The sequence below is a fragment of the Chamaea fasciata genome, unplaced genomic scaffold (assembly GCF_029207755.1).
Source record: "Chamaea fasciata isolate MVZ Bird 193981 ecotype frontalis unplaced genomic scaffold, bChaFas1.0.hap1 SCAF_3, whole genome shotgun sequence".
NCBI classification, from domain to species: domain Eukaryota; kingdom Metazoa; phylum Chordata; class Aves; order Passeriformes; family Sylviidae; genus Chamaea; species Chamaea fasciata.
The window spans coordinates 11,448,020-11,469,986 of NW_027094088.1; the positions used below are offsets into that span (position 1 = coordinate 11,448,020).

The window sequence follows — 21,967 nt, forward strand, 5'->3', positions numbered from 1 at the left end:
AGGGTTTTCAGGGTCATTATGTTTTAAACTGTGTGTCTGAAACTAGCTCTGTGTTGTAGAGGTTAAACGTAGAAGTGATGCTAGTGTGTGAGAGCTGAGTGCTGGGTGGTACCTGCCTCTCTGGTGAATTTTCAAAGGCTTCTGCCTTCTGTCTTCTTTTGCATCCTCCATCTGAAAGGACGTCCTATGTGTTTCACTTTGCAGGTCATCCTGCTGCTGCGATAAGATGTTGTGGTTTATTGCAAATAACTGATGTTCACATTTTAATGTGTTGGGGGTTTTTTTAAACAGCCTTCATTGTGTAGTTGAAATGTTAAAATAATTGGTATGCTGATAAAATGCTACTAGAAGCATCATAATATTCAAATATTGAGATTTGATTGCTGTATTCAAATAGGACCTGAATTCCTGCTCTCCCACAGTTTTTTATATATTCATGATCATAATTCATACCTTGTCATGGCTCTCAATGTCATTATTTCATATAAAATGAAAAAAACCCAAACCTGTTTGGGTCCATCTAAAACATTTTGCTCTGGAGTTTTGCCTTGGCAGAAGCAAAATGTAAAATAATGCAGCCATGGAGGAGTGGGTCAAATTGCTGTACATATTAAAAGAGGGGCTTTTGATCAGCTCCTTGGAGGGTCTGGTATAACTCCATTTATCTGCAGATCTCAGGGGACACCCCAAGCCCACAGATAACTGAGGGCTTGGGGCGTCTCTGAGCTTAGTTAATCAGGGCAGCCAGCTGTCCAGCTTTCCGCCAGGGTAGGGTTCAAGCTCAAAGCCAGGCCTGCTGCAGCAGTGGATTTGTGTGTTCCCTGCAACATTCTAGCCCTGAGGCTGCTCTAGGAAAGCCAACCAGGCACTCGGGGCTCCCTCCCAGCTCTGCTCAGAGCTAGGGGGTTGCTGATCAGTGGTTGCCTTTTTAAACCAGTAGTTTATGTGGCACTTGATCTAAATTCTGCTTGGTGTTGGGGGCACCTTGGTGTCAGGTGGGCTCTGCCCAAAACTCACAGGAGAGCCGTGACACAAAGGTTCAGTGTGAGGTTCTAGTGTTTGTAACTCAGTGATATTTCGAGGTTGGATCTTAGGCTGAAGGCACAGCATGTTTCTATGGGGCAGCTCTTACAGCAGTATTGCTCCAGGGATTTTCGGGACAGACGCGTTCCTACAGGGCATACATAGGAAATCTCGTGATGCTTTTTTTAACAGGACAGAGGTGTTTTTCGGAGGGTTTTTTTATAGCTTGTTCATTATGCCTCCACATTCAAATTCCTAAACTTCAGTAAAATTTTAGTTGACTTTTCCTTTTTTAATGAATCCCAACTGTTCTCCTAAATGTGCACATGTACTGAGACAGAGATAGCAGAGAGTTTAATTTCACTTTGCTGCAGTCACTTAATTCTCTTTTGATTAAGCTGTGAGTACAAGCGAGCACAGGCAGCCCACTCACTGCCTGTATGGAGGGAGCTGCTGTGCTCCCGCTGCTCCAGGGAGCCCAGGAGGGCACAGGGAATGCCAAGCCAAGGCGGTTGGTGAGTGGAGCTGGGGTGTGCAGTACTAGGCCTCACTGTGTTGGGGGTATATCTGCATCTGCTGCTTTTGGCTTTTCAGCGTGCAGGAGATGTGTTGAGCTGGGGTCTTCCTTCTATGCCTCCAAAGCGCTGCTGGATCTGCAGGGCTCTCCAGATCTTGGAGTGTTCTTCCTCAGCTGCCTCTCCTGTAGCTGCTCAGCTGTTTGTCTGGGCGGTTTTTCCCAGTCTTTTGTGTGATGAGCAGCATCCTGCAGCTCATCAATAGTATTTTACTGGGTGTAGAGCAAACCTGGGTAGCGTTTCTATGCAGCATTTATTGAAGCGGGCAGCCCTGTGCGGTGCTCGGGTGTGCTGCTGTGTGAGATGTGCAGAGCCGTTCGGGACCCAGCAGGGCATTATCAGGCAGAGCATGAAAAGCCTTTTCTTGTCCCCCCGGCCTGATTGGAAGCCCACGAGCAGCCCCGGCCGGGGCTGGGCGATGAATCGAGTGCTGCCGGCCAGCCCTCAGGCTCAGGTGGTCGCCAGCCCCCGGTGTCGCTGAGCCCTTTCAGCAATTTGTCACGCCCGGGTCCGCTCCCGCTGCGGCAGCACGTGCCAGCTCCGTGTCGGAGTGGCTGCTGCCAGACGGGCGCGCAGCCCCGGCCGGCGCTCGCCCGGCAGCACGCTCCGCACGGCCCTGGCAACAGCCCGAGCGCCGAGGAATCAGCATCTCCATAATGAGCAGTGAATGGCATCCGTCAGTCCCTTTAGAATTGGGCCCAGGCGTGTGCCTCCCCTCCGAGGAAGTTTGGCAGCCTATTCATTAACAAGAGTCATCAGGAGTTCAGCCCACAAAGGGGAGGCAGCCCCGCACGCCGCGGGCTGGTGCTGGCGCTGTCAGGAATGCGGTTCTCCCGAGCTTTCCGGCAAGGCAGGAAAACTGAGCAAATAACGCTGTCAGCAGGTGCAAACACTGAAATGCTGGCTATTAATTTTCTTTCTTCAGGCTTCCAGGGGAAGTTTATAAGAAGATTTATCACGTATCAATCGTTCTCTACGAGCGTTAAACGCAAAATTTTCCTTTCTTTCTCTTCCCTTTGTTGCTACCACGCCTGCAGGAACTCATGTGCAATGAAGACATACTTTGCTTATTCCCTTCGAGGTCAACACTAGACCATCGTCTCCTGGTTTTAAGCACTGCTTTTCTCTGATTTTTTTTTTAATAGTGTTTCAGAGTGGTTTTGTTAATGTACTGCAAGTCACAAATGGCACTTCAATATTAATTAGTAATGCTTTTCAATTCTAAATACTCTCACCTGCATTCTGCTGCCACTAGTGTTATTCTCCTGCTCCTAATTTCTAAATTCAGCTTGGCCTTTGCTCCCACCAAACAGCTTTGCAGAGCTCGAGTGCATTTCCCAGTAATAGAAACACAATGAGGCGCTGAAAACTTTTGTTTTCACTGAGGAAACGGAGAATGAGATGTCATTCTGGCTCCTGCAAGCCCTAATTCATAAAGTCATACGTGAGGCTCTCCAGCCCATTGTAGGTTTGTCCCAGGCGTTATCCTGTTATTGGAAGTGTATATTCACCTTCTGAGCAGACAGAAGCTGCACACAAAAGGGGAAGATTTGCTTTCTCCACTGTGAAAGGCTGCCGCAAGCAGGGGTCCTATTAAGACAGCTGGAAAGTTGCTTCAGCTTGTTACGCTTGTAAGTTTTATTGGTGACTGGTTTTTGATTACACATTTGAATGCTGTGTGTTCCAGGTTGCCGAGTTTTAATTAAAAGGCAATAGTCTCAATGTTAGCTCGCTTTGTTGCCTGCATTATTCAGGCCATAATGCATGCAAGTTGTGGGCTGGGTTTGTCCACTGTGCATGATTTATTTGATATACATAAGGTTGCAGCTTATAGCACCTGCCTTAAATATAACTGTCATACTTTTGGAATTGGTTTATTGTGCTTAATTTGTTCTAAGAAGTACCATGATCAAATGAAGTGGGGGTTGTATCCCTCTGTCCTGTAACTTTTTTTCTCCAATCTGGTTACTTTCTGGCTATTGGAACAGGAATATTGTGTGCCAGGAGTTTCCCATAGTGCCACAGCCTGTTTGTGATAGTGGGTTTTGATCTGGGGCTTTGCTCCTGTGCTCGGCAGCTCGTAGGTCACAGCTTCTCAGTCAGGAAGCTCAGAAGGTGTTACCCTGAATTTCCAGCCCTGAACGTATCCCCTCCTTTTTGCTCCCATTCAGAACCATTGGGCAGTTCTGGTCTTGTTCCTTGCCCACTCCAGCCCAGTCAGTGTGGAGGTGGTGCTGGTGACTGGGGATGCCGTGGGACAGCCTTGAGTTCTGCACACACCTTTCCTTAATGGGGCATTGCAGCTACGAGGAGAGAGCTCTGTACCTCGAAGCCATCATCCAGAACCACAAAGAAGTGATGACGTTTGAGGATTTTGCCGCTCAGGTCTTCTCTCCCTCTCCCAGCTACTCTCTTGGTGGAACTGGTGAGTCTCTGCACGTTAAAGAAGGACTTGAGCAGCAGATGTACACCTGTATTTTGTAGATAAATGCTTGCAAATTTAAGAACGCTATTCTTCCCCTGAATCAACTAATGAATATCAAAAGGAATTATGACATTCATTATAATTTGTTTTGTATCAGAGCTATTCACACTGCTCCTTTCTTCAGCTATCCTGTTAACCGCCAACTCTGGAGAGGTTAATGAACTTTCTCGCAGTGATTGGGTCAGGCTCATTCAGGACTCTGGGTTCTTGCTGAGCTGGGAATATGTTGTTCAAAAGCAAGACCTGAATCAGGGCTCACTTATCAGAAATAGTTCCTCCCAGGGGAAGTTGCTGCTAATGCTAAATGGGGATTATGCTGCTGAGCTACCAGGGTCAGGGATTAATGCACAAGAAATGCAGAAACAGGGTACTGTTAGGGAATCGCAGCGGTGTGCGGGATGCGGGCACATCCCACCCCGTCAATGCAGGCAAGCGCAGTGCAGGCTGCCCTGCAGCACCTGGCCTGGAGCCTCTGAGGGTTTTGTGATGGGGGTGTGGGTGTGTGTGGTGTGTATGTGTGCACGCGCACATCAGTGCTCATCAGTCACTGGCCTGCTGAGAGGTGACAGCATTGTGCCAAACTCTGGGAATTTATTCCTCATTGTGCCTTGTGGAGGGTGAGGTTAGTGTGCAGTCACAATCGCTGCCAACCTGGTTTGATTGAGTTTAAGTGAACCTCTCCTGAAAGGCCACTTTGGCTCTGAAATGCACATTTCTAGTGCCTCCAAAATGTGTTTTTTTTTCCAGTATCCAGAAAGTGTCTGGTCACCGTGTGCTGGACTCTCTAACGAAGATTCCTTAATCCATCATTGACACTCCTAGGGTGACACTGGCACTTTCTAATCATGCCCTGCTTCTCTTTTGGATTGTTGAATAAATTATTTCCAACCTGTATATATGTTGCAGGACATGTGCTCTATTTTCTCTTTAGCCCAACTTGTTAGCAGATACCTTCCATCTAAACTGAAACACTGAAGGAAGAAATTAAATTTGCACACATAAATCACTTAGGAATAAAACCAGCCGTGCAGCATTGTCTGGTGTGCTGGCTCAGATCCTAACGTGCTCGGAGCTTTGTGAGGAGATAAGAGGCCTGTGCTGGCCGGGCAGTGGTGGCCAGGAGCAGCAGGCAGAAGGCTTTGGAGATAAGCACTTGGTAGGAGGGGGGAGGAAGCTGGGACCATTTACATAATCGCACCTCTGAGTCCTGGAGAGGATGGATCTATTGATCTCTGATGAACTGGAATACTAAACAATGCTAGGAAAGCTTATAACTTAAAGCTTTGATTAATGTTTCCAACATTAAAAAGTAGAACAGCTGTGCATTAAATTCTTTTATACACTCTGCCAAAAGTCTGAGACAAAAAAATCACCCATTTCAATAGGAGTGTGGCGCATGCCCAGGGCTGGTTGTTAGCACTTGAATCGTTTATCTGTCGACATATCAGCAAATAGAAATGTAGATATAGTGATCTGTTTTAAATGTTTGTTCTGTGCATAGTTGTTTCATTTTCGTGTTGTTTTTAGCACATGGTGTTGTGTCAGATGTGGTTTCACAGGGCAGACCCATCCCCAGCCCCACATTCTGAAGGATAAGCTGTGTTATGCCAGACACATTTAAAGTGTTTCCCAGTAGCTGAGGATTTCATACCACTGTTAAATCAGGAGTACATAGGTATGATTTCATTATTTTAATTGTTTTTAAGTGCAAAGCCTTCCCCAGTCACATCCCAATTTTCAGACTTCTGAGCCTCAGAATTAATTTCCCACTTATGAACTGGCAGCTGCCCATGACTTCTGGTGTCAGAATCTGCACTGCAGAGTCTCCTCACATTACCTGCTGATTCTCCTGCATATTTAGTCAGTGATGACTGTGTCAACTGAGGCCATGGGGATGTGTTTTCCATCAGATACCCCTCAGCAGTCGGCAGGGAGGGTCGATGCAGCCCTGGCAGTTCTGCTGTTCCACAACCAGGTCTGCCCCAGGCATATAGATCCACCTGTCCTGCATCTGCATGAATCACCTGTCTGCCACCTAGGAATCCAAGGGGCATTTTTCTATTCTGAAACAGAAAAAAGGAGCCAGGGAGCAGTAAATTAAAAGAAGTGCTTTTCCCTGAAGGGAGTGGTCAGGCACCAGTACAGGCTACCCAAGGAGGCACTGGGTTTCCCCATATCTGAAAGTGTTCAAGAGGAGTCAGGACATGATTTTGGGGTGTGTAGTGGTTTGAAAGCAAAACAAGTGAGAGGCTCCAAGTCAGAAATACAATTTAATAGGAAGAAAGGAAAAAAAGTAAAATAAAATAAATACAGTAATACAAAAGACCACTGACAGAATCAGAATACAATCTGAGCAGGGTGTTGGAAACAGTCCAGATGAGGTGGTCTTCTTGAAGCAGTGATCCCATAGAAAGGTCTCGTAGCTCTGGTCCTCTGGGAATCCAGTGGGTAATGGCTGCTTGTACTGTCCCAAATCTCAGATTATATCCAGATGAGAATGCTTTGTTCCTCCCCCTGGGCGGAGCATCTCACAATGGGATGTTGAGTCATGCAGGGGGTCCTTGATGGCCCATTAAACAGAGATAGCTCCTGGAGGGAGTTATCTGAGTCATGCAGCAAGGCATTTGATGGGCCATTAACAGAAGATAGCCCAGAGGGAGTGGGCTTGGGAAAACACTGCCCCACTTGGATTCAACATTTCATGAAGATGGTGATAGAATACTTTGTGCACATCCTATACTACAACCCAGGACAGGGTGATGATGGTGTTGCTGGTTTGGCCACTGGACTTGTTGATCTCTTCCAGCCTTGATGATTCTGTGGGATGCGTGGAGCTGACACAGGTGGCAGTACAAGCCAGCAGGTATAGCTGACTCTGCTGAGCATGAACTGCTAAAGTAAATTTAAGATTAATTCTCATCTGATCTGATTCTTTTAATGACCCTCAGGTGTGATCCTGTCAGTGTTGTGAATGCATGTGTGCAGCAGAGAGGGTCAGGGTGCTGCTTATCACAGTGCAGCGTGTTCTCAGGAGTTACCACAATGTAGGGAGAAATCAAACACAGCTCTCAGTAACATGTTACTGGGATGTCACTGACTATGAGATAATTATTGGAACTGGATGTTTTTGTATTTTCTGATTCTGCCTCTGGGGATGCATCCCCAGACTCAGGTCGGATGTGGTTTTCCTGCCCTGGCTTAGTCTCCCTGTCACCAGTCTTGCAGGTGCCAGATTTTCTGCACAAAAGTTGTCCAGTTGATCTTCTTTGCTGTTTTGAGGAGCACAGCCTTAAACTCTCTGTATGGATCACAGACCAGTGTTGAAAGTGCAGCCTCCTAGGCAGAATGGCCATCTCCAAACTCATTTAGGGGATGTGCAGATTAGGAACAAAAGCTGGGAATACAGCCCTTTGTTGTTACACTGGTGCATTACATGCTGTATTTTAATTAGGCAGGGTTTGAGAGGCAGCCCAGGAGATCCTCCATAATCCGACACTACTGAATTATTCCCATTCTTTTCCATTGCAGATTTCTCTCCTTTTAGTGGACAGGCTTTAAGCTGCTGTTCTTGCTCCCTTAGCCAAATCCAGAAACAGTTACTCAACAAAATACTTCTGTGTTCTTAAAAAAAATGGATGAAGCTGAAGTGGGCAGAGTGGCACCCCAACTTCAACTGCCTCTGTGGCTCATGAAGGTTCGTTGGGACTCTGGACTGTTTTTGTGTAAGATCAGCATCCAGAAGCACCCTGTTAACCTTGGGAATTGGAAGGGGCTGCTGGATATTCCAGAACCCTCCAGCCATAGCTTTCCCACCACAAGAATTCTGTCTGAGGGGTTTGTGCTTGCCATGGCAGGTTCCTGCTTTCCAGGAAACCCCCTAGTCAAGCGCTGCCGCTGGTGCCTCAGGGGTTAATGGGACTGGGCACACTTGACTGCTGAGAGGACTGATCTAATCACTGCCAAATCCAAGTGCATCTGTTCACCATGAGGTCATTCTTGTGCATGCTAATGACTTGGAAAATAAAGCACAATGTTCAGTGTTATCAGGGAGGATACAGTGTAAATCTTGGCTTTTTTAGTTTCTAATGGATAGTGTGGAATGGGCAGAGAAAGCATCTTGGATTCTTGCATTGCAGATTAATGTTTTTAAAGCATCCTTTTCAGCAGAGCATCAGAAAAACTGTGCTGAAAAACTTGGACATGTGGTATCTGTTGATAAATGGATTCTTTAATGAATATTATGGCATTGCCCAGGACCAATACTTGAGTCGAGGAACTGTTGAGGTTTTTAGCATTCCCTGGTTTTAAAGCCTAGGGAGCTGTGCCTGCTGATTCACATAAAACCGAGATTTTACAGCCTTTCTGTTGCAAAGGTGACACATGCTTTTCTTTTGTCTCTGGACCTTTTACACGCGTGAAGTTCTTGTAGAAAATATTTAAATGTACAGCGAACAAGATCTGGTTTATTTTAAACCACTTTTTGTTCAGTGCTGAGCTTTTTCTTTCCCACTTTAAAGCAAAAGGATTATTTGAATAGGACATGCAGGTTTAAAATATATTTTTGACAGAAACAAAACCAAATCCGAAGTAATTCTTGTTTTAAACAGGACTGATGCTTTTTGTAACAGTAATTGAGCCAATGATTCCTTTTGCTTTGGTTTGGTTTTTTGGGGGGTTTTATACTACTTTGGGAGTTTTATCCTTTTGTTTTTTTCCTTGAAGCTCTGTAGGGTGTTTTGACAGATCTGTGTCCAGGTTCAGTATAGTATTTTTGCCTATTTTTCTGGTAATGTTAAAAACATACACATCTGAAACTGAGTAGCTGTGCCACTGTATTGGAACATGTGCAGTGTGTGCCAAGGGTTGGGTTTGATCCTTGTTTGATCCTTGTCAGTGTTGCCTGAAACTGAGTGATTTGTTTCTAATATATGGGGTTTAGGAAATTGCTGACTCTCCTGCTTACTTGTAAGACAGGGAATTATTGCTGGCATGGAACCTGTGTGAGGTCTGCTGGGCATGGTGCTTAGCAGGTGAGGTGGGACACTGTGCAGCTATTGGTGCTGCCATGGTGGTGCAGGTTGTCCAGGCAGTGAACAAAGAGCAAAAGCTGAGGGAAGTGGAGCAGAGGAGCCAGGACAGTTACCACAGGAGGCAGGACTCATGGGCTTCCTCCCTCCTTCCCTGTGAAGATTGTTCAGGATGAGGCACAGGGACCTGTGTGGCTTCCCTGTCTGTTTAATCCAGTTGGTTCCTCATCCATGGCAGACTGGAGCCTGCACAGCAGGGCTGCCCTTAAGGAGTTCCTGCAGTGGTACTAGCAGATATGGGAGCTGCTCCTTGCCGGTGTGATTATCAGTGCTCTGCCCATAGCTTTCCTGCCCGTTTGGCAGGGCTGCTGCCTGAGTGTCCCCATGAAGGTCAGGAATGGTCTGGCATTAAGCAGGGCAGGGTGACAAGTACCACAAAGTTGGGGGCAGCAGCTCTGTACCCCGTCAGCTTCTGTGGCTGAACAGGCTGATGCAGGTGTATGCCCAGGCCTGGCTCTGGAGGGTCCAGATCCCTGCAGAGCCTTAAGGAAGTGGCCACCTGCGCAGTGTGTTGGGGCTGTCCCTTTTGCCACCGCTGAGGGTGGACAGTCTGAATTTGTCCCCTGAGGCTGGGCAGGTGCTGGGACTGCTTCCCCCTCAAGCCTGGTGTTCCCGTCAGGCTCTCCAACAGTGGAGGGGGTGAGAACCACATCAGCCCCGTGGCTTTTGCATGTATTTGACTGGCTGAGAGGGTGCTCCCCCAGCTATGCTGTCTGGGAGAGGAGGTGGTGAGGGACGGCTTATCCAAGTAATCAATGCTGGGATGGGCGAAAATAGGAGCTTGAGGGACTGGACCATCTCTTCCGCCGGGTAACAGCTCCAGCTGCTCGAGCTGTCAGCTCAGGGAAGGCACCAGGTGATGTGGCCTCTTTGCATTTTCCCTCTGCACTGAGGCTTCGGCAGAGACCTGGAGCACAGGTGGAGCAGAACTGTGGCAGGGCCGTCCTATGGCCTCGTGCAGAGGGCTCAGGCTGCCCTACCTGTGACACCCACATAACCCCCAGCACTTAGTGGGGTCCCCCTGGCTGAGCCTTGCAGAACTAATCAGCAGCTGCTCCAACTTGTGAGTAATTAAACTTCAATGTGTACATTTCAGGCTTATTTCTGAGGCCCTCAAACCATGGTGCCAGGCACTCCTACCTGAGCTGGGAGCTGTGGGTGCTGTTTTAGGGTCGGTTCTGCCCCAGTTTATCTGTAATGTCAGATTCTCTTTACTGTGTCACAGCTTTCCAGGGCACTGCAGGACGTGTGTGGCTTTGACTAACCCAGCTTCAGTTATCCACGGATTCTTCCACACAGGCTCAGAATGCTGCTTACAGTGTACATGGAACCTGTCTTTGGAAGTTTGAAGCAGATTTACTCAATGATTCTGTCTGGAATTTTATTACCTTTGCATTTACTAGAAAAGAAAACAAAGATTTCCACAGACTTGTCCAGGCTGAAAGGTTAATGGGGGGCTAGAACAGGTCACAGTCCATGTGGAAACTTACTGGTTCTTCTCAAGTACCAATTTTCAGGATCCTTACAGGTCGTGGTCTTACCCACCCTTGCTTTCAAGGGTGTTCAGCTGCTTCATGAGCAGTGGGTAAGAGGCCATTCCTAGAGCACATGCCCTGAGGAAGAAATGAGGTTTGTTCTGTGGACTGGATTTAAGATGGAATACACCATCTCTCTCTGGCTTCCTGCAAGGTAACCCTGCATTTAAAGTGCTTTCATCTATATTTTAATTGTTTTTAATCCCTCCTGCAATAAATGTGTTTCAAAAGCTTAATGCTCTCTAAGCAGCCTCACCTGTGAGAGGCCCTCCAAGTGTGTGTGTGTGTGTATGTCTCATCTGAGTATCTGAGTGCAGGTGTGTGACAGGTTTTATGCACTCAAGGACTTCCTCCTCTGGGAAATATTTGTGGCACCAGGATTGCTACGCTGCTCACTTCCAGGAGTTTTAACCTGGCTATTGTGTCACAGAGGTTTAGGTCTCCATGAAGTGTCAAATTTTAGCCAGTTTGAAATGGTGTGACCAGCAACAGTACTGGACATGGAGCTGAAGCGTGAAGCAACTGCATGCCACTATCCCACAGCGGCGGGTTTGGCACAAGATGAAGCACAATGAATATTCATTCCAGTTTCTGTAAACATTCCCTCCGTTGTTTGTTTCAGTCCTCAGACCCCAGAAGGAAGAGCCCGGGTCTGTGTTTCTGCAGATCCCTGAGGGGAGCTCCCCTTCCCACCTTTAGCAGGGTGTGCTATGTCAGGTTGGTGCAAGTGCAGCAGTCACAGGGTGCTGGTCCTGCACTGACATGGCTTTGTTCCCCCCCTTTGGTCCTGCACTGACATGGTTTTGTTCTCTCCCTTTAGATTAGTGTTAATGCTCTCAGTACAGTAACGGCCACAGGTAAGAGCAATGCTTCCTGCAGGCCCCTTTGCTGCTGCTGCTGCGGTTCATCACTAACAGCTCTCCTTCCCCTCCTCCTCCCTTGCTGCTTCTGCTCCATGTTCAGCTCTACCTCCTGTGCTCCATGTTTGCCTCACGCCTCCTCTGCTCTGCCTCCCATGGTCCGCATGTGCCTCGTGCCTCCCATACTCCACATGTGGTTCTGCCTCCTCTGCTCTGCATGTGGTTTTGCCTCTCACGCTCTGCACGTGCCTCCTGCGCTCTGCATGTGGTTCTGCCTCTTGCAAACAATGCAGTAATGCCTCCCATACACAGTAATGCATCCTACAGTCCACGTACAGTAATGCCTTACATGCACAGTATCGATTCCCACGATCTGCATACAGTAAAGCCTCATGTACATGCCAGGTAATTCCTCCTGCAATCCATGTATGGTGAAAACTCCCACACATGCCCGGTCATGATTCCTGCAATCCTGTTAGGGTAAAGCCTCCCAAATGTGCCTGGTAATGCCTCCTGTGATCCACATGCAGTAATGCCCCCTGTGTATGCCCAGTATATACTTCCCACAATCTGTGTGCGGTAATGCCTCCCGCAATCTGTGTACAGTAAAAACTCCTGTACGTGCTGTGGGTAATGACTCCCATAATCTGTGTGCAGTAAAGACTCCCATATGTGGTAATGATTTCCATGATCCGTGTATGGTTAAGCCCCCCGTATTGTGCCAGGTAATGATTCTGGCAATCCATGGACAGTAAAAACTCCTGTATGTGCCAGGTTATGCCTTCTGCGATCTGTGCATGGCAAAGCCTCCCGCATGTGGTAATGATTCCGGTGATTTGTGTATGGTGACATCTCCTCAATCTGCATGCTGTAAAGCCTTCCATCCTTAGCAATGATTCCTGCAATCTGCATGCGCTTATGTCTCGTGTATGTAGTAATGATTCCCACAATTGGCATATGGCAGTGCCCCCGCGATCTGTGTACGTTAATGCTGCCCATGATTTGTGTGTTGTAAAGCCACCCCTCTCTCTCCTCTGCCACCGTGTGCAGTAATGATTCCTGGTAAGGATTCCCATGATCCGCATCCATAATGCCTCCTGTACAGGGTAATGGTTACTGCGATCTGCATGCAGTAATGCCACCCATTATCTGTGTATGGTAAAAAACTGCTGTATGTGCCAGATAATGCCTCCTGTGATCTGCATACATTAACGCCTCCCATATGCGGTGATGGTTCCTGTGATCCATGTGCGATAAAGCTTCCTGTGTGCCACGATTCCCATGATCCGTGTTCATTAATGCCCTCAGTGATCCGCTTATGGTAATGCTCCCTGTATGTGCCAGGTAATGCTACCCACAATCCACATATGTTAATGCTTCCCATATGTGGTGATGAGTCCCGCAATACATGACTGGGAAAGCCTCCCATGATCCGCATATGGTAATCCCCCCCCCCCCCCCCGTATGTAGTAATGGTTCCCACAATCCGCATATGGTTATGCCACCCGTATGTGGTAGCGCCTCTTGTGATCCGTGTACTGTGAAAACTCCTGTATGTGCCCAGTCGTGATTCCTGTGATCCGCATATGGTAAAGCCTCCCGTCCTTCGCAATGATTCCAGCGATCCATGTACTGTAAAGTCACCCTGCCATGGTAATGGTTCCAGCGATATGCATGCACTGTTGCCCTGTATGTGCTTGGTAATGGTTCCTGTGATCCACATATGGTAATGCCTCCTGTATGTGTCTGGTAGAGGATTCCTGCGATCTGCATATGGTAAAGTTGCCCATACATGGTAATGGTTCCCACAATCTGCATGTGGTAGTGCCTCACACATCCGGTAATGATGCCTGTGAGCTGTGTACAGTAACGCCTCCTGTACATGGTAATGTCTCCTGCAATCCGTGGATGTGGCAATGCCCCCACGATCCACACGCAGTAATGCCTCCTGCAATACACGCCTGGTAATTATTTTTTACTTCTAAGCTGTTTCAGCTTGTCCATTTGGAGAAAACTATTATTTTGACCATCTGCCATTGTGCCTCACTGCAGGAATGCCAAGCACAACACCTCCTTCGCAGCCCTTCCCTCCCCCACCCACTCTCTTTTCCCCAGCCAATAGCACCACAGGTTTTGTTTTAATCCAAAGTTGACAGCTCTGCATCTTTCACAGAAAATGCCTTTACATGCTGTCGCACTTTCCACCTTTTTAAAACATGCTATTTGTCCTCAGTCAGTTTTCTCAAAGAACCAATCTGGTTAGTAAGGGGTGTCTTTGAGATGCAAACGCAGGGCTGCAGGCAGGCTGAGGGGGTTCACACTTGGGGCTGTACTGCTGTGTTCCACTCTTGCCTTCAGTCACTCAAACACCCAGAGCTGCTCAAGCAGGAGCACAGGTTACACCTCACCTTGGAAGTGCAACTAAGAGCCAGGGTGAGTCTTTGTCCTCAGACAACAGCTGAGGGCTCATCCTGCTACCACACTGACCCATGGCCATGTCCCCACCTGTCCTGAAAGGACAGTGCCCTGCTCACCTGTGCCTGAGGGCCAGCTCAGCCATGGGCTGCTTCAGCCAAGGCCCTGGCTGTGCTTTGGGGCATTTTGCGCATGTTTGAGATTTAACTGGGCTAGGAGAGTGAAGGGAGGATTGAAGAGCTGTGGCCCGGCCAGGCACAGCTGAAAGTGGAGTCAGTTGTTGCACTAGAAGTAGGCCTGTGCTGCAAAACACAACCAGTCCCTCAGCAGGTTCAGAGGTGGTGCCACCAGTGCCAGCCTTTTAGAGGGTTCAGAACATCCCTGTGCTATTGCTACCTGGCTGTGAGGCTGTTCCTCAGTTCTACCTCTAACAAAAAACTTATGTTTACACTTAGGGTGAGAATTGCAACATGGTTTAAAAATACTGTTTCCTGAAGGAGCTGATGAAACACTCTTCCCCCTGGAAAATGCCTTGGGACAGGTCCAGCCTTCAAGAGCAGGGCAGGGCATGTCCCTCACAGCAGCTGTACCTGGTTTTGGTCATTAGTGTCTCATTTAATGACCATGTGCTCACCTGTTCCTCCTCAGCCAGCCTGGGCAGGCCTGGCCTCTGGGGAATAACCAACAGGTGACTCCACTCAAAAACAAAGCATAACCCCCCATACCCACAGCTCCCCAAGACCCTTCCCCAGTGGTGACCATAAGCCACCAGTAACAAGGGTAGCTGTTATGTAGTGGAAGAAATTGTGATTCTTTAGGATTTTTCCAGAGGTTAAGGCACCTTCCAGGGAGAGTTCTGTGCCAGCCCTCATGCTGGGAATGCTCATTTCCAGTTCTCTGTAGCAGGCCAAATACACAAGAGCAGTTTAATGACACACAGTAAAAAACAGTTTTGGATCACTCACACAGAATTATTTTATGTTGGAGCTTCAAGTGAGCAGGATGGGAGCTTCCTGCCTCCCTCCCATGGGGCTGTTGGGGCCCTGAGAGCCATCAGGGGCTGCAGGGGTTGTGCAGACCAAAAGGGGTTGATGCTGGGGGACTCAGTGCTCACCTGGACACTCATGGCCTCACTGCTCCTCACTTCTGGGAGCTGGGAAAGAGAAATCTCTGATTTCTCTGAGAAGTGCAGTATGGCAGTTCTCCAGCTGCCTGGAGCAAATTCCTTCTCTGGAGGTCAAGTTCATTTGAGTGATCCCCAGGAGAGGCTGGGAAGGGGTGAGGGGAGGGGCTGTGCTGTGCCATGTGGATATTCTGAGGACACAGGCTGTTTTGTCCTGACCTGGGTTTTCCCTCCCTGCTCTCTTTTCCAGGTTGCCTCACCACAAGTGTAAGCGCTGACCTCACTGACACCACTTGCATCGAGCTGGCGGAGCCACCCTCGCCCACACTGCCACGTGCCTCCAGGAGCAGGGTCTCTGGGAAACTCCGCCGCTCTGCCAGGTGTCCACCTGAGGCCCTGGAGCACAGAGCTGCGGCCAGGGCAGCCCACAGCACCTGAGCACAGATCAGAATGGGCAGTTCTGGGTGAACATGTCTTGAAGGGGCTGGGCAAGGAGTTTGCTCTGTGAAATGGCCTTTCCCCAGTCTGGACAAACATGGCTGGGGATTGGATGTCACCTGTGTCACCATCACCACTGCACTGGCACCAGGTGAGCAAGGGCCCCAAGGCCCTGGGCACAGGTGCCGCAGCCAGAGATCGTGAACCAGCACTGAAACCTGTTGTTTAATGTACCCTTAGAGCATCGCTTTAGTCATTCCAGGCAGCACTTACTTGTGCATTAGGGAATTTCTTCTGAAGAGAGGTTTTCCTGTGACTAGCCTAGTGAATATTCCCTGCTGGAGCATGGGTGTATGAGGGAGGAGCTCTCTGGTCAGTGCTGTCCCACTCCCAGGAGCACTGTGGCTGTTCTGTGGTTTGTGTGATGGCTGTACACTAGAACTGCTCCCTAGAGAAACAGAAATAAGTAAATACCTTTTAGAAGATCAAAAGCCACACTCCTGCCATGACTCTTTCCCAACACGGTGTGAAGAACTGACTAACCCCCTCACCTTCTTCCAGCAGGCTGTGACCTGCCTCTTGCCAGAGGACAACACAGCTGAAGGCTTCTGAAGACTTAGGGTGTCCTCCTGCTACCTGCTGTAGTGAGCAGAACTTGTGTTGGCAGTAGCTGATGTGTTTTGGTCTACATGTGTCATAGGTTGTGGGGTGAAAATTTTTATAGTTGAATCCTGGGTATTTTAAAGCAACAGAAATCTGAGATCCGATCCACAGAGCCCTTGTCCTGCCACTGCTTGGTTGCTCCTGGGTGCACACACATACATACCTCCCAACAGAATGGGAGTTACTTTATGTGAAGGGATTGCATTGTTTGGGAAATGCCCTGTAGGGTCCCCATTTGTTTTTGCACTTATACTTGGTGTTATGGCCAGCCATCTGTCCAAGTGCCACCACCTTGCCAGGGGCCACCCTGTGCCTGTGGGGCACATTCCAGCCATAGCCAGTGATGGCAAGGCAGAGGCGGCCCTTGGGCTCTGGCATGCGCTCTGTGCCCGAGGGGCTGAGGGGCAACAGCTCAGCCCGGGTGCCTGATAGGAATTCCCTGGTGCAGCTGCAAGAAGGAGCCTCTGTCACTGAGGGCTTGGACAACTGGTTTGATTTTCTGCCTCACAGTTCAGTTTTGTTTTCTATTGATTTTCTGTCAGTGAAGGAACCTAGAAAATAAAACATGTATTTTAATTTATTTTGCATTCAGGGCTGGATAGGCAATGCTGTCTGGCACTTAGTTATCCAGTAGCTGGTCTGAAACAATTTCAAAGGCATCCTTCTGAGTAAGGAGCTCTCTCTCCTTAGAGCAATATGTACCTCTAATTCAGGGAAGAATTAAGACATCAATGAAAATCATGTTTTCCTGATGTCAAAAAACTATTTGTATAAACTCTCTGTGGTTTTGCACCCTGAACTGGATGACAAAGCCTCACAAAATGAATAAATCTTTGTTCCCAATAAAATTTCTCCCCAGAGCAATAAAAGGCAGTACCTGTGTGGTTTGTGTGGTAGCGGGTGGGAGGTGCCGGGGCTGGAACTCCGGTGACGCTGGTGGTGCTGCTAGGCCCAGGTGCTGCGGGTGCTGTGGGTGTGCAGGGGCGGCTCACAAGGGACAGGGACAGTCCCTGCTGGATGCGGGTTCTGTCCCTCTCTGCTGGGGTTGAGGCTGCAGGAACAGCCGCCGAGTGCAGCGCAGGCAGCGGTGTTCCCAGACTGGAGTTCTCTTGAGGAGTTCACACCATGCTGTGACTACATGGGGGCACCTACAGTCGTGCCCCGCGGGCCCCACATGGCAGCAGTGTCCTTTGACACCCTGCAGGGTGGCACCTCCTGCCAGCCTGGCCCTGCCCATGGCACCAAGCATACTGACAGACCTTTGGGACCCCCAGAAGCCACTGTCCATAACCTGCTTCCCCACAATGCCTCATGGCCCACCCACCCACATCAGTATTAAAAATAAGAGGTTTTTAATGGTGACTTTCTCCTCTACAGAGACATTCCTTAAGCAAAGGCAGGGGGCTGCACTCAGCCATAATGATGTCTGAAAAGACAAAGGAAATGTCTCTTCCTTTGCTGAAGAGCCACAGCAAAGTCCTCTCATAAATTGCTTTCAGGTGCTCTAACCAGAAATGGAGAGTTATTCTGCTAGCTCCAGATAAAGCTCCCTTTGCAGAAGTAAATGTGCATTAATGAGCTGTTGGGAATCCAGCTTTCACCTCCCTTCCCCAAGGAGGATCCCTGCCCCAGGCCCAGCACCACCAGCCTCATGTGGGTGGAGAGCAGGGTTGGGCCACCTGCTCTGCGGGCCAGGGGTCACTGCTCAGGGACTGTGCTGGCAGCACTCTGCCCAGCAGTGCTACTCACCCTGGCAGCAGGTGGGCACAGGGCAAACTCTGGCCAGAGGGCACGCAGCTTCCACACAGCTGAGGGCCTGGCTCAGCCTGGCACCAGCATCCATGGGGCTGGGGGCACCTGCGGGGACCAAGGGCACTGGGGCCCCACCAGGTGGGAGACAGCCCCAGCCAAGGGGCTGCAGCAGCACTGGCAGAGCCAGCCCAGCATGGGGCAGGAATGTGGGCCCACAGCACCCCCAGCCCTGCACTTATGGCAGCAAGCACAAAAATGGCATTAAAATTAATTTACTAAATTAAATAATATATAGACAAGTTTATACTTTCCATGGAGTTCCAGAATGGATTGTGTTGGAAAGGAACTTAAAGCTTGTCTCATTCCACCCTTGCCATGGGCAGGAACACCTTCCACTATCCCACGTTGCTTCAAGCCCCATCCAACCTGCCTTGGAACACTTCCAGGGATGGGGCAGTCACAGCTTCTCTGGAAACCTGTGCCAGGGCCTCCCCACCCTCACAGCCAAGAATTTTCTCCCACTGTCCCCACTAATTATACCTTCCTTCAGCTTTAGAAAGATGCCTAACATTTTTTACAAACATTTGTATAGGTATTATCTTATTCCTACACCTATGCTCTCTGTAACTATAGAAAATATATTAGAGATCTCATCCTATGTTCTATATATTATATGCTACAGTATTTCAAATTATATATCCAATATGTGATGTTATGCATGTCTATGTTTCTATTAGCTAGAACATATGTTATAGGTATTAATACACACAGATACAATGTGTATGTATTATTACATTAAGGAAAATATATGCAATCTGTGATCTATAATATAGGTATAATACAAGGTATATAATGTGATATGCATTATATATTATACAATGTATTATATCATATATGCGCTATATATTTTATCTTATTAATGCCTGGTTTTGAATATTAAATACTGACCATAAAGGTAATAATTTTTTCCAAAAAATTGGTTATAGGTTACATAAATACAACATATTACCTTTACATTATACATGGATATCTACATATGCACACATCCCTGGTATATACTTTAGCTATATGTACATATCATGACATAAATTATAACATTACTTTGCTGTCATACTGTATGCAAATATATGCAGTATACCTTTATATAAATCATATCAGCAATGTATGAATTCTGTATAGCATGATATAATGAATGTAATATTTGCACATGCATGATGTGCATCATGGAATGTTCAATGCACTGTATAGATACAACAACAGTATTTCAGACCATGTATGACATGTATGTATAGTGGATTTGCCAGGTGTGCACACATACAAGAACCTACACTCTGTCCTCCATAGCATACAAATCCTGGCTGCAGAGCTAGCAAAAGCTCCTGTCAGAAAAGAGTGTTTCACTAAATCAACATTGGTAATGTATCAGTAATTATGTGTAATGCATATATGATATTATGTACTGTAGATAATGTATTTAATATGCGTTGTCTAAGTGGCAATATATAACAGACATATTAGTATCCATTGTATAATATAATATGCTTTGATATAATACATGTAATATACTATACACTACCTACATATTCTGAAGTCTACTTATATAGATCATCTATATAGAATATACTGCTATAAAATGAATATATTTTTTACATTTATCATGGAATCCTAGAATAATTGGGTTGGAAGAGAACAATAAAGCTCATCTCATTCCAGCCACCTGCCATGGGCAGGGACACTTTCCACTATCTCAGGTTGCTCCAAGCCCCATCCAACCTGGCCTTGGACACTTCCAGGAATCCAGGGACATAAATGCAAAATATAATTTATTGTATATAATAAATTCTGATTTTCTTCTCTGTGTGTGTAACTAAACCAAAACCTCCCAGCTCAGACACCTCCAACTGTACATGATTCTCCTCACATTTGTCATTGAACTGGTAGTGTTGCACTACAGGCAATTTCCCTCTAAAAAACTGTAAAATAAACCATAAACACACCATGGTCTCATACCCTGAGAAAACAGAACCTGTTTTAACCTGCAGCTGAGCCATGCTTCTCCTCTCCCCCGGCCCAGTGCCTGCGTCAGCACAGGCAGAGCCTTTGCTCTGGTTAAATCCTCCTTATCACTCACCTTCCCCATTCCCTAAGGAAGGCTGAAAAGCCTCAGCAGAGTGGCACAGCACAGGAGCTGGGCAGGAACGGGCTGGACTGTGCATGCCCTCACCATTAGAGCTGCGAGAGGGCTTTATTAGAGTTTGACAAGAGTGGTTCTCTTCTAAGAGGAACAGGTGGTTTAACTGGACCTGGCTGCTGCAAATAATGTCCCAATTACCATGTCAGTAGGATGCACTCCTAGGAGGGTCCCTGAGCCAGTGTGGGACTCCCGCTGCTACCGCTGTGCCTGACTCTGCCTGGCTTCAGCCCCTGGTTCCCTGCTGAGGAGAAATCAGCACGGTCAGAGCAGTGCCAGCGGCAGCCCAGCACTTGGATCCAACAGGTAAGAACCAAGCCTGGCCGTGTCCAGTGTGAAGCCAGTACATCAGGACAGCCCATGCTTGGCATGTCCCATCTCAGTGCATCAAATGTTGCCAGAGGTAGACCTTTGTTATGTGGACTGTAAATTACATTTTATTAAAACCATTTATAGCCCTGATGAAGATTCTTACCTGCATGGAAGCATCTGAGGTGTTTAATGCCACGAGCAGGATGCACCTGCACACCTGGATGCTTCACTAAGCAGAGCTGCCTGGGTGCTTCAGGGAACTGCTGTCCCGCCCAGCCCAAAACACTCACCACAACCCAGCATTCCTGATCTGGGAGTAATGGGGCAGGAGGTGTGTTGTCACCAGCACACCACAGCACCCTGTGGCACCGTGCAGGCACAGCATGCCCCAAAGAAACACATGAGACTCCTTGAGCCATTTCACAGCTCATCAACAGCAATGCTTTTTTTTAAATAGGCTTGTGTTGTGAGGAAGAGTTTGAAATCCATCGCAAAAGCCCATCTTTGTCCTGCTTCCAGGCTTGCCCTAATCTCATGGATGCCTCTCAGCTGCCCACCTCCACAGACGAGGAGGTGCTGGGCAGGGCCCTCCAAAACCCTGAGCTGTGCCCAGCTGTGTTTCCCAGTGAGCCCATCCAGTGAGGCAGCTGACAGATGCCTTACTGCACTGATGGCTGCAAGGGACCATGGTGTTGGTAGCAAAACTTATTAAAACCTCCCCTGGGGATAAGCAGCCTCCAGTGAGTCTTCCCCTGTGGGCAGGAGCAGCTTGCCCCAGCTCACCACCAGCTCTGAGCCCATGGGGCAGGGATGGTGTCCATGCTGCATTTCTCAGGACCTTGCAGGTTCCTCTGCCTAATCTCCCAGCTCCTTTCCATGTGATCACAACACTCGGTCCCAGACCGCACCTTTAGGTCTCAGTGTGCTCAGAGAGGAGGAAGGCTGCGGCACAGCAGGCAAACCCCTCTGCCTGAATGCAGAGCATGAGGAACGTCTGTGCCAGCTGCCTCCACTGCATCACATTAGGGGCAGGATCAGTGTTTTCCATAGTGCCCAAACCTGCTCCTGCTGGATGCACCAAGAGCTATCGGCAATTGATTTGTTAGCTGACAGCAGGAGGCTTTGTTTGTGCAGCACTGGCTGGCCGTGCTGCCAGGTGGCCAGGACATGGCACCTACCAGGCAACCTGCATTCCCAAGGGACTGCTACTGAAAGCACTGTAGGTTCAGCCGTGCTGCTCAGCCCCTGGGACAGCCACTGAGCTACATGTGGGTGTGGGACTTCACTGATATCCCAGCAGAGGCCCAGTGCCAGGGTCCTGGGCAGTGGGACGGTGCAAGGCAGGAACTGGTGAGGGGCAGGGACAGATCCATCCCCAAAATACTGTTCAAAGGATGCTGGTTTGAGTGGAAGCCTTAGTGACCTGTCAGGGCGGTGCAATGCCCTTCACTGCCAGGTGGCAAGAGATGCAAAACAGTAATGCCGATGGCTCCCTGCAAAAGCCGTCC

General features: G+C 48.3%; 2 protein-coding genes across 7 annotated transcripts in view; one reads left to right on the plus strand and one right to left on the minus strand.

The window, feature by feature from the left end:
* The window catches only part of RALGAPA2 (Ral GTPase activating protein catalytic subunit alpha 2), a 94,824-nt gene extending 77,751 nt beyond the window's left edge, over nt 1–17,073 (plus strand). For 2 of the 6 annotated variants that reach the window (XM_066178005.1, XM_066178007.1), the window contains 2 exons: nt 3,902–4,023; nt 15,354–17,073. In XM_066178005.1, the coding sequence (XP_066034102.1) occupies nt 3,902–4,023; nt 15,354–15,541 (310 nt within the window). In that variant the 3' untranslated portion in view covers nt 15,542–17,073. Of the gene's footprint in view, nt 1–3,901; nt 4,024–11,525; nt 11,563–12,615; nt 12,672–15,353 lie in introns of all 6 variants that reach the window. The other 4 variants (XR_010719902.1, XM_066178008.1, XM_066178009.1 and 1 more) reach the window with 4 other exon arrangements.
* A 3,235-nt stretch (nt 17,074–20,308) lies between these two features.
* CFAP61 (cilia and flagella associated protein 61) overlaps nt 20,309–21,967 on the minus strand; it is a 97,776-nt gene continuing 96,117 nt past the window's right edge. The window contains 1 exon segment of the mRNA XM_066178011.1: nt 20,309–20,391. Within this exon segment, the coding sequence (XP_066034108.1) occupies nt 20,309–20,391 (83 nt within the window).